Source organism: Palaemon carinicauda, chromosome 34 (assembly GCF_036898095.1).
Source record: "Palaemon carinicauda isolate YSFRI2023 chromosome 34, ASM3689809v2, whole genome shotgun sequence".
Lineage (NCBI taxonomy): Eukaryota > Metazoa > Arthropoda > Malacostraca > Decapoda > Palaemonidae > Palaemon > Palaemon carinicauda.
In genome coordinates, this window is record NC_090758.1 from 78,162,127 (window position 1) to 78,175,832 (window position 13,706).

At 33.4% G+C, this 13,706-nt stretch overlaps 1 protein-coding gene across 5 annotated transcripts in view; it reads right to left on the reverse strand.

Moving 5' to 3' along the window:
* Window positions 1-13,706, reverse strand: part of LOC137626497 (insulin-like growth factor 2 mRNA-binding protein 1) — a 58,228-nt gene that overhangs the window by 36,077 nt on the left and 8,445 nt on the right. For 4 of the 5 annotated variants that reach the window (XM_068357528.1, XM_068357527.1, XM_068357526.1 and 1 more), the window contains exon 2: window positions 10,474-10,603. In XM_068357528.1, coding sequence (XP_068213629.1) covers window positions 10,474-10,603 — 130 coding nt within the window. Of the gene's footprint in view, window positions 1-5,569; window positions 5,717-10,473; window positions 10,604-13,706 lie in introns of those variants that run through there. The other variant, XM_068357530.1, reaches the window with a different exon arrangement.

Here is a 13,706-nt window from a genome sequence, read left to right on the forward strand (position 1 = left end):
AGCCTCACCATCCTTGTAGGCTAAGGATATGGGGGAGTTTGGAGGACCCTATAGGTCTGCCTGCTGAGCCATCAGCAACCATTTCCTGCCACTCCCTGCTCTTTGCTTGGGTGGAGAGGGGGCTTGGACACTGATCATATGTATAGATGGTCAGTCTCTAGGGCATTATCCCTGTTCCTTGCCTCTGCCATTCATGAGCCTATAGGGCTACCTGTTGAGTCATCAGCAGCCATTGCCTGCCACTCCCTGGTCCTAGCTTGGGTGGAGAGGGGGGCTTAGGTGCTGATCATAGGTAAATACGGTCAGTCTCTAGGGCATTGTTCCATTCCTTGCCTTTGCCATTCATGATTAATCTTTAAACCAGCAAATAATTTTGTATAGAATTGCATTGGCTTTTACCTCAAATGCAATTTTTCCAATTTGCCTTTAATGAAACTAGACAGAATTCCTCAAAAGGATAAGCTTCCAAATATGTACAAAGAGGGACAAATATAATATACCAAAAAATGGTTGTAACGCAAACTCCATCAATGAATCAATCCCTAGACAAATAGGCCTAACTATTGTACAGTTGGCTTCAAGAATTCCGGCACACAATACTACAGACTGTCTATGGTGATATGTATCGGAATTCTTGGAGGCAACTGTACCACCAACAAACTTAGTCTGTATTTTAGTACCTAATGTAAAAGTCCCATTTTGTCCTAGATACTAAACACTTAACAGTAAAATCATAATCATTAGTGCCTGAACCGAATCTCCACCCAAGATAGGACCATGGGCAACCAGACAATGAATGTTTTACTATTCAGTAAGTAGACCTAAACCTAGGCAAACTAGTACTACTAGTGAAACACTGAACAGTAAAATCATAATCATTAATGCCTGAACCGAATCTCCACCCAAGATAGGACCAGGGGCAACCAGACAATGAATGTTTTACTATTCAATAGGTAGACCTATAAGCTACCAGAACTAGTACTAGTACTATTAGTACTAGTTGTGGACGCTATTTAGGTTATTTTCTATTCCAAATCACATGAACTTTTCACTTAATACAAGCCAGTTATGAACAGCAAAAACCACGAAATAACAAATTTCAGTTTACACAGACTTATTCATATCAGATATTTCAACATAAAACTGACATATGATCGAGCTAGTGATTTATACTAGATTTTTGACTGACATACGATCGAGCTAGTGATTTATACTAGATTTTCAACCTAGGCTTAGGCAAAGTTAGTTCCAGTTTAGCATTAATGTTACAAGAAACTTATTTACTTTTATTGTATATAAAATAAATCCAATATATCTTTGGCAAGTTTATTCTAAGAAATTATGGTTTTTACTTAACTTTTAGACAAAAAATTATATTTCGGTAATAAAAGCAATTCAATTTTACAAAAGCTTTATATAAGATAAAAACCAAGTGTACTTTTAATGTAATTTTAAATTACTTATTGCTATAATTTCTTTAAGTGAAAAAGTTGAGTTTTACAAGAAGTTTACTCTTTAGCTTAAAATTTTCGACATTATAATAAACTGCCAACTGAAATGAAGGACCTAAAGGGAGCAATAGAATTTAAGAAGAAACTAAAGACATTATTTTTCAGAAAATCATATATTTTGGAAGATGCTACAATCAAAGAACTGTATAAGTTATAATGAAAATATAAGTAGTTCACTCGACTTCAGTGGAGGGTTGGATTTGAACCCAAAACAAGTAAACAAGTTAACATTTGAATCCAAGCTTTTAAACCGTTTAAGCAAGATAACCTTAGCAAATACTAGGCCTACCTCAGCCTAATTTAAATATTACGGCTTTATTGCGCAAATTAATTGGTCATAAGGAGAAATTGGACACGAAATTGAGGACAAAATTAGTCTTATTTCAAACTATTAGTTAAGACTTAACCACAGCCCTTTATAAGATGGTTGCAAAATAGGTCTATATTTTGTATTTCTATAGAAATACAGATTAATTTCAACTAGCGTAGGCCTAAGATAATTTTTCATTTATAATATAGTCATTTCATGTTAAGAAGGCCTATATGATAGGTACAATTATTTAGATAACCACATCAATAGGCCTACAAACATGGAAATTACGTTTTTAGTAAGCCTAATGTAATTCTTTATATCGCTTAATTAACATAAATTTAAAACTATATTAACATATATAACGAAAATTAACAGTATTACAGAACCTAAGCCTATTAGGTATGTCATATGGGTATTAAGATAGGCCTAATGACATGAAAATTAAGTTCCTAATGGGTCATTATATGGTAATTTGATCTTTAAATCACGTGATTAACATAAATAAATAATATTAACGAATATACCAGTATAACAGAACCTAAGCCTATGTCATGTGGGGAGTATTATTATTATTACTATCCAAGCTACAACCCTAGTTGGAAAAGCAAGATGCTATAAGCCCAGGGGCTCCAACAGGGAAAAATAACCCAGTAAGGAAAGGAAACATTATTATTATTAAGCCCCCCTGACACTTGCGCGCATTTTTGCCACGCACTGGCACGCATTGATGCGCGCCAGTGCGTGCCACTTTTTGGCACGCACTGGTGTTTTTCGCGCACTGTTCACGACCAGTTCACTCCAGTTCGCGCATCGTTCACGCGACGTTCACGCGATGGCACGAATTGGCACGCGTAGTTCGCGCATCGTTCACGACACGTTCACGCGAGTTCACTCATCATTCCGCATTGTTTCCGCATTGGTCACGCCAGTTCACGCCAGTTCACGAATTGGCCACTCCATATAAAAACGGGGCTTCTCCAACCCGAGGACATTCTTGGATTGGGTTCGGAAGAGACAACAATGCTTTCTGTCAGAGACACCATTGCATTGAGGAGAAGAAACGTATCTTTTTCGTTTGTATTTTTTGTTGCCCTTTATTTTAGTTTCAATAAAAAAGCATTTGATTTACATATAAATAGCAGACATGAAATATGTACAAGTATTAAGAAAGCATTTTATTTGAACATTAAAAGCAGCAAACATGAAAAGTTTTTAGGCTGTTGATTTTAAGGTAATAGAGAAAAAAGTGTGTTGAAATAAGAAATCATTTTATTTTTACATTAAAACTGCAAACAGAAAAAATTTGTTTTGCCCTTCATTTTAAGGTAATAAAGAAGAATAAGTATGTTGATGAAATAAAACATCATTTTATTTTTACATTCAAACAGCAAACTTAAAAATTTCTTGGGTTTATTTTTCAGTTCATTTTTATTCAAAACAAAAGTTTTGGGTCTTGATTGGTAATAGAGGAAAATAAGTGTGTGCATGAAATAAGACATCATTTTATATTTACATTCAAACAGCAAATATAAACAATTATTAGGTTTATTTTTCTTTCCTTTTCATTAATTTTTTCGTTTCCTTTTTGTTTCTCTTCATTATAAAGTTATAGAAATAGTTTGAAATAAGACATCATTTTATTTTTACATTCAAACAGCAAATATAAAAATTTATTAGGTTTATTTTTCTTTCCTTTTCATTAATTTTTTCGTTTCCCTTTTGTTTCTCTTCATTATAAAGTTATAAAAATAGTTTGAAATAAGATATAATTTTTTTTTCACATTAAAACAGCAAATATAAAAATTTATTAGGTTTATTTTTCTTTCCTTTTCATTAATTTTTTCGTTTCCTTTTTGTTTCTCTTCATTATAAAGTTATAAAAATAGTTTGAAATAAGATATAATTTTTTTTTCACATTAAAACAGCAAATATGAAAATTTATTAGGCTTATTTTTCTTTCCTTTTCATTAATTTTTTCGTTTCCTTTTTGTTTCTCTTCATTATAAAGTTATAGAAATAGTTTGAATTTTTAAGATATAATTTTGTTTCACATTAAAACAGCAAATATAAAAATTTATTAGGTTTATTTTTCTTTCCTTTTCATTAATTTTTTCGTTTCCTTTTTGTTTCTCTTCATTATAAAGTTATAGAAATAGTTTGAAATAAGATATCATTTTTTTTTCACATTAAAACAGCAAATATAAAAATTTACTAGATTTATTTTTCTTTCCTTTTCATTAATATTTTCGTTTCCTTTTTGTTTCTCTTCATTATAAAGTTCACGCCACTTCCCGCATCGTTCACTCCAGTTCACTCCAGTTCACGCCAGTTCCCTCACTGTTCACTCCAGTTCACTCCAGTTGGCGCATCGTTCACGGCCATTTAGTGCGTGCCAATGCGTGCCACAAACTTTAAACATTTCAAAGTTTTGGGCCCGCATGGCACGCATTGGTACGCTCTGGCACGCGAGTTTCCGCACTGTTCACGACATTTTCACGGCTCGTTCACGCGAGTTCGCGCATCAATGCGTGCCAGTGCGTGCCACGAATGCGTGCAAGTGTCAGGGGGGCTTTACTAGCTAAGCTACAACCCTAGTTGGAAAAGCAGGATGCCATAAGCCCAGGGGCTCCAACAGGGAAAAATAGCCCAGTGAGGAAAGGAAACATTATTATTATTACTAGCTAAGCTACAACCCTAGTTGGAAAAGTAAGATGCTATAAGCCCAGGGGCTCCAACAGGGAAAAATAGCCCAGTGAGGAAAGGAAATAAGGAAATAAATAAATGAATAGAACAAATTAACAATAAATTATTATTATTATTATTACTTGCTAAGCTACAACCCTAGTTGGAAAAGCAAGATGCTATAAGCCCGGGGGCCCCAACAGGGAAAATAGCCCAGTGAGGAAAGGAAACAAGAAAAAATAATATATTCTAGGAACAATGACATTTAAATAAATATTTCCTATATAAACTATGAAAACTTTAACAAAACAAGAGGAAGAGAAACGTAATCTAAAGACCAAAATACCACAAGAAGACACATTGAGAACTTGATTTTCATGTCCTTAGGCCTAACTTAATACCAACATGACATACTTATTAGGCTTAGGGTATGTAATACTGCTAATTTTCGTTATCTTCATTAATATTATTATAAATTTGTTAATTTAGCGATGTAAAGATTTAATTACCTTATTAGACCTACTAAAAACCTAATTTTTATGTTTGTAGGCCTATAGATGTGAACACATTTATATAATAATTGTACCAATCATATAGGCCTTTTTAACAAATGTTCCTCTTATTCCACCTGTTTTGACAACAGCTCATTAACCTCATGGTGTAATTGAGACGCCAAAATACTTGAATTCATAGACCTACACTTAAAATAAACACTTCTAGGCCTACTACAATTAATATAGGCCTTATTAACATGAAGGGACTTTATTATAGATGGTATTTTTCCTCTATATTCCACTTGTTTTGAAACTAACAGCTCATTAACCTCATGGTGTAATTGAAATCAACGCCAAAATACATAATCCATAGACCTACACTTAAAACAAACACTTCTAGGCCTACTACAATTAATATTAACATGAAGGGACTGTATTATAGATGATAAATTTTTTAAAGAAGGCCAAATTTGAGGTGTTTTTGGCCTGAAAAAAGGCCAATTGGCAACCGTGACTTCTAGGCCTACACTTAAAAACAAACAATTAATACCATTTCACTCTATTCTTACCAACGTGGTTCCTTCAGGCTTGAACTTTCTGCCCTTCCCGTTCAAAGCCGAGGGCTTCACTCCATGCCAAACCATCTGAAGTCACTAATTATATCCGAAGATGTCAATTAAATAAATGAAGAGAAAAATTATCCACAAGAATCACCGGGAGAACGAGACACGTGTTGACACTACGACGGTCTGACTGTTAATGAGGGTTTCCGGAAATTCCGGGCACGACTGAGCTATGAAGGGCAGGGTTGCCATGTTGGCCTATTTTTCAGGCAAAAAAAAAAAAAAAAAAACCTCAAATTTGGCCTTTTTGAAATTGGTTGGCCTTTGGTAATATAATGAAAAAATGCGGGCCTTAAATATTATATATTTGACCCTTTTCTACTAATGGTTGGCCTTTTAAAGCTGCGGTTAATTAAAAGTTGGCCTTTTCTAATTTACAAATACTGGCAACCCTGATGAAGGGGGTCTAGTCTTGATTCCAAATGACCATTGGCAAATTTTAATTTTTTTTTAAAGAAATTTTATTTTTTATCATTAAAATATCATATTAAAATATATAAAATATCATTATTTAGAAAGATTTTTAATACGGATTTTTATTTAATGTAAATATAGCCCCAGAAGTTTGTTTATATATTAAAAAAAACGGTAAATATTTCTAGACTAGTCTACCGGATAGTTGCCAGATATTACATTTTACGATAATACCTTATTTTCATATATTCCAATAAACTTTTTAAGTATTGCAATTAATTCATCGTATATACCAAATTTGGAATAAATATAATTTGATATTTTATTTTTTCAAACAAAAATATAACAAATATAACACAGAAGCGTTATAGCAATTTGTTATAAAAGTACTGAATCCACAACCCTTGGAAAGTGTGTGTGTGTGTGTGTCCACAACCCTTGGAAAGAGAGAGAGTGTGTGTGTGTGTGTGTGTGTGTGTGTGTGTGTGTGAATAAAGTGAACCATTCCAGTTCTATTTCAATTGACTTAAAGTTGAACTTGGTAATTTGCAAATAATAATAATAATAATAATAAACAGAATAGACCCTACCATGATTATATATAATATTATTCACTAGGTTAAGTTAGGCATGCAGTGGCCTATTGGTAACGTCCCTGCCTAGCACTCTCCTAGACTGGGGTTCGAGTCCCGCTCAAGTTCTATAGTTTCTTGAAGTGTCTGTAACCTTACTATCCATGTGAGCTAAATGGGGGGGGGGGGCTATAGGTCTCCTTGCTGATAAGATATAGCAATTCTTCGATATTTTGTGCAGCCCGGTTCTGATGACTTGGTGCAACATAGCAATTCTTCGGTATTTTGTGCAGCCCGGTTCTGATGACTTGGTGCAACATAGCAATTCTTCGGTATTTTGTGCAGCCCGGTTCTGATGACTTGGTGCAACATAGCAATTCTTCGGTATTTTGTGCAGCCCGGTTCTGATGACTTGGTGCAACATAGCAATTCTTCGGTATTTTGTACAGCCCGGTTCTGATGACTTGGTGCAACATAGCAATTCTTCGGTATTTTGTACAGCCCGGTTCTGATGACTTGGTGCAACATAGCAATTCTTCGGTATTTTGTACAGCCCGGTTCTGATGACTTGGTGCAACATAGCAATTCTTCGGTATTTTGTACAGCCCGGTTCTGATGACTTGGTGCAACATAGCAATTCTTCGGTATTTTGTACAGCCCGGTTCTGATGACTTGGTGCAACATAGCAATTCTTCGGTATTTTGTACAGCCCGGTTCTGATGACTTGGTGCAACATAGCAATTCTTCGGTATTTTGTACAGCCCGGTTCTGATGACTTGGTGCAACATAGCAATTCTTCGGTATTTTGTACAGCCCGGTTCTGATGACTTGGTGCAACATAGCAATTCTTCGGTATTTTGTACAGCCCGGTTCTGATGACTTGGTGCAACATAGCAATTCTTCGGTATTTTGTACAGCCCGGTTCTGATGACTTGGTGCAACATAGCAATTCTTCGGTATTTTGTACAGCCCGGTTCTGATGACTTGGTGCAACATAGCAATTCTTCGGTATTTTGTACAGCCCGGTTCTGATGACTTGGTGCAACATAGCAATTCTTCGGTATTTTGTACAGCCCGGTTCTGATGACTTGGTGCAACATAGCAATTCTTCGGTATTTTGTACAGCCCGGTTCTGATGACTTGGTGCAACATAGCAATTCTTCGGTATTTTGTACAGCCCGGTTCTGATGACTTGGTGCAACATAGCAATTCTTCGGTATTTTGTACAGCCCGGTTCTGATGACTTGGTGCAACATAGCAATTCTTCGGTATTTTGTACAGCCCGGTTCTGATGACTTGGTGCAACATAGCAATTCTTCGGTATTTTGTACAGCCCGGTTCTGATGACTTGGTGCAACATAGCAATTCTTCGGTATTTTGTACAGCCCGGTTCTGATGACTTGGTGCAACATAGCAATTCTTCGATATTTTGTACAGCCCGGTTATTTTGTACTGTACGGTTCTGATAACTTGGTACAATATAGCAATTCTTAGATATTTTGTACAGCCCAGTTCTGATAACTTGGTGCAATATAGCAATTCTTAGATATTTTGTACAGTCCGGTTCTGATAACTTGGTACAATATAGCAATTCTTAGATATTTTGTACAGTCCGGTTCTGATAACTTGGTACAATATAGCAATTCTTATAAATTTTGGACAGTCCACTTCTGATAACTTATTGCGTTATTGTATATATTTTAAACTTGATTCTTGCTTTAATATGTAGCCAGTGTAATTAAATTATATAAGAGTTTATTATTATTATTATTATTACATAATGTTAATCCAGATAATTAATACATTATTTACTTTAAGTGTGGTCAGTAAGTCGGCTATGTCTCTCTCTCTCTCTCTCTCTCTCTCTCTCTCTCTCTCTCTCTCTCAACCATTTGTGGTCTTCATATATGAATTAAATAAATGTAAAAGAAAGTTTTATTTTGTTTCCCATAAATTGTGGTAGCTGTGAGTTTTAGTTTGTGTTTCCATTAGTTTGTGTTTCCATAAATTGTGATAACTGATTTGAACAGATAATGTATTGGTGTCTATAAATAACTATAGGTAAAACTATAACTAAGATACAGCTTTTCTGAAATGTCTTTTTTTTTTAATTATCAGACTTATTTTCTCATTACCTTAATAATGAATAAGTTTTAATGATTCTTTGATTTGTTTTATATACAATTCATAGTATCACTATAGTGAATCTCCGAAATCTATAAGTAAAGTATTGAAAAAATTAAAATCTATGTATAAGATGCAAGTAAAATTTCGAATTTTTTAACACTTCTTATTTTTCGTTTCAATTTATTAAAATTGACGGTGTTAGTAAGCACAAACTAACTAGGACTACATATTTAAGGTCACAACCATTTAGGCCTCAAAATTTAGGCTCACAACCAACTATGCCTACATATTTAGGCTCACAACCAACTAGGCCTCCATATTTAGGCTCACAACCACATAGGCCAACATATTTAGGCTCAAAACCACATAGGCCTCCATATTTCGGCTCACAACCACATAGGCCAACATATTTAGGTTCAAAACCACATAGGCCAACATATTTAGGTTCACAACCAACTAGGCCTACACATTTGGATTCACAACCAACTAGGCCTCCTTATTTAGGCTCAACCAACTAGGCCTACACATTTGGATTCACAACCAACTAGGCCTACATATTTAGGCTCAAAATCAAATAGGCCTCCATATTTAGGCTCACAACAACAGAGGCCAACATATATATAGGTTCACAACCACATAGGCCAACATATTTAGGTTCACAACCTCAAAGGCCAACATATTTAGGTTCACAACCACACATGCCAACATATTTAGGTTCCCAACCAACTAGGCCTACATATTTAGGCTCAAACCCAAATAGGCCTCCATATTTAGGCTCACAACCAACTAGGCCTCCATATTTAGGTTCACAACCAACTAGGCCTACATATTTAGGGATACAACCAACTAGGCCTACATATTTAGGCTTTCAACCAACTAGGCCAATATATTTAAGCTCACAACCAACTAGGCCTACACATTTAGGCTCAAAACCAAATAGGCCTACATATTTAGGCTCAAGACCAAATAGGCCTCCAAATTTAGGATCACAACCAACTAGGCCAACATATTTAGGTTCACAACCAACTAGGCCTCAACATTTAGGCTCAAAATCAAATAGGCCTCCATATTTAGGTTCACAACCACATAGGCCAACATATTTAGGTTCACAACCAGCTAGGCCAACATATTTAGGTTCACAATCAAATAGGCCAACATATTTATGTTCACAACCACATAGGCCAACATATTAAGGTTCACAACCACATAGGCCAACATATTTAGGTTCATAACCAACTAGGCCTCCATATTTAGGCTCAAAACCAACTAGGCCTACATATTTAGGCTCAAAACCAAATAGGCCTCCATATTTGGGTTCACAACCACAAAGGCCTACATATTTAGGCTCTAAACCACATAGGCCTACATATTTAGGCTCACAAATAAAATAAACTAGGGAAACACCGGACTCTAGACCTATAGACCGTTCTCTCTAGACCCTAGAGACCTATAGACCGTTCTCTCTAGACCCTAGAGACCTATAGACCGTTCTCTCTAGACCCTAGAGACCTATAGACCGTTCTCTCTAGACCCTAGACCTATAGACCGTTCTCTCTAGACCCTAGAGACCTATAGACCGTTCTCTCTAGACCCTAGAGACCTATAGACCGTTCTCTCTAGACCCTAGACCTATGGTAGAGGAAAAACATCTTTTAAACCAGCAAAACAAAAACTGTAGTTTGCAGATCAAAGAGAATGTATCTATACAATGTAAAAAAAAGCGTTATACGCAATTACCTGTGTATGCCCGTCTCTAGAAGCGTATTTTTCACACTTTTCAATCTCGCCAACGCTCCTCAACACTCTCTCGAGTTCGTCTTGTCTAGCGTGCACGGGGACACCGCTCACTCTCACTCGAGTTTCCAGCCTGAAGAAGAGAGAAATGTAATTAGTATATAGTATATATATATGAGTTTTAAATTACATTTTAGAATGGTTTCCTATAGATCTTTAGAATTATCTAATATTCAGCCTGAAAGAGAGAAATGTAATTAGTATATATATATATATATATATATATATATATATATATATATATATATATATATATATATATATATATATATATATATATACAGTATATATATATATATATATATAATATATATATATATATATATATATATATATACAGTATATATATATATATATATATATATATATATATATATATATATATATGTTTCAAATGACATTTTAGAATGATTTTATATATTTATATATGTAAGTTTCAAATTACATTCAAGAATGATTTTATGTATATCTTTAGAATTATCTCATCTCCTGCCTAAAGAAAAGATATAAACAATATAATTAGTATATATATGTTTTAAATTACATTCTAGAATGATTTTATGTATATCTTTAGAATTATCTAATATTCAGCATAAAAAAAGATATAAAAAATATAATTACTACATGTTTTAAATTACATTTTAGAATTTTAAATATATCTTTAGAATTATCTAACATTCAGCCTGAAAGCGAGAAATGTAATCAGTATATATATATATATATATATATATATATATATATATATATATATATATATATATATATATATATATATATATATATATATATAAATTACATTCTAGAATTTTATATATATCTTTAGAATTATCTACTCTCCTGCCTAAAGAAAACATATAAAAATATAATTAGTATATATGAGTTTTAAATTACATTCTAGAATGATTTTATATATATCGAGATAAATGTAATTAGTTTATATATATGTTTTAAATTACATTTAAGAATGATTTTATATATATCTCTAAAATTATCTAATCTACATCCTAAAAAAGATAAAAAGAAAAATAATTAGTACATAGGCCTAGGTCTTAAATTACATTTTACAATAATTCACTATATATCTATAGAATTATCTATTCTACAGCCTAAAAAAGATAGAAATATAATTAGTATAGGCCTATATAAGTTATAAATTACATTTTACAATAATTCACTATATATCTATATATTTATCTAATCTACAGCCTAAAAAAATAGAAATATAAATAGTATAGGCCTATTTAAGTTATAAATTACATTTTAAAATAATTCACTATATATATATCGATAGAATTATCTAATATCCAGCCTAAAATAATATATAATTAGTATATATAAGTTATAAATTAATTTTACAATAATTCACTATATGTCTATAAATTAATCTTAATACACCAGTATATGCAATACAGCATGTGTGGGTGAAATATGGGTTAAACGTGATAATGAAGAGCATTCTGCATAGGTGCTAAAGTGGCTTGTGCAGTTGGGAAGTTTCCTGCACCAGGGGTTCATTCGTGAATGAGTAATTTGATCTGGCAATGTGGCAGTGACGCGGTGATGAGTTTTATTAGAGAGCCATCCATTGTCAAGAATTTTTTATTAAGTTTCCTTTGAACTATATCCCATAAATATTTGCATAACAACAACAACAATAAAAACAACAACAAATACAGCAATGTACGTGTGTGTGTATCAACAAAACTCCAACAAAAACAACAACAACATATACAGCAGTGTACGTGAGTGTGTATCAACAAAACACCAACAAAAACAACAACAAATACAGCAGTGTCCGTGTGTGTGTATCAACAAAACTCCAACAAAAACAACAACAAATACAGCAGTGTCCGTGTGTGTGTATCAACAAAACACCAACAAAAACAACAACAAATACAGCAGTGTACGTGTGTGTGTATTACCAAAACTCTAACTAAAACAACAACAACAAAAACAGCAGTGTACGTGTGTGTGTATCACCAAAACTCCAACAAAAACAACAACAAAAACAGCAGTGTACGTGTGTGTGTGTATCAACAAAACTCCAACAAAAACAACAATAAATACATCAGTGTACGTGTGTGTGTATCAACAAAACTCCAACAAAAACAACAACAAAAACAGCAGTGTACGTGAGTGTGTATCACCAAAACTCCAACAAAAACAACAACAAATACAGCAGTGTACGTGTGTGTGTATCAACAAAACTCCAACAAAAACAACAACAAATACAGCAGTGTACGTTAGTGTGTATCAACAAAACTCCAACAAAAACAACAACAAAAACAGCTGTGTATGTGTGTGTGTATCAACAAAACTCCACAAAAACAACAACAACAAAAACAGCAGTGTACGTGAGTGTGTATCAACAAAACTCCAACAAAAACAACAACAAATACAGCAGTGTATATCTGTGTATCCCCTTCTACACATACACCCCAACATAGCTTACAGCAAGACTTGTAATTAACGCAAAGAAAAGTTTGTGGGTCATAATTCAGTTAACCGCTTTTACAAGGTCAAGGCATTTCGAAATCAAATTTGAAAAATTAGAAAAAAACTAAATTATAATTTTCATTTTTGAGTCAAGTTTGGTATCCACATAATTAGTATATACTCGTCTTTTTTATTATTTATTATTATTTATTTATGGCTAAGCTAAAACCCTAGTCGAAAAAGCAGGATTCTATAGGCCTATACATTCAGATCTTCCCATCCTGTATACAGTTAAATTCTAACAGTATTTTATAAGTTTTAATCCAGCTGTAACCAGGTTGTGGAATGATCTAATCACGCCATCAACTATAAAACATTAATATCAGTAATACCGTTTTAAATAGATTAGTTATATATAAAGAGACTTATGTCAGCCTATTCAACTTAAAATAATTTTCTGCAAGTTTGAACTTTTGAAGTTCCACTGATTCAACTACCTGATTTGGATGAGCATTCCATAATCTGGTCACAGCTGGGATAAAAACTTCTAGAATACTGTGTAGTATTGAGCCTCATGATGGAGAAGGCCTGACTATTAGAATTAACTGTAAAGGATGGTCAGAATTATGAAAAATATTATGCAAAATGCATAATGAACTAATTGAATCACGGAGCTAAAAATTAATATATAGATCAGGAATAAGGAATTTAATAAAACTTAAATTCCTATTAAACAATTT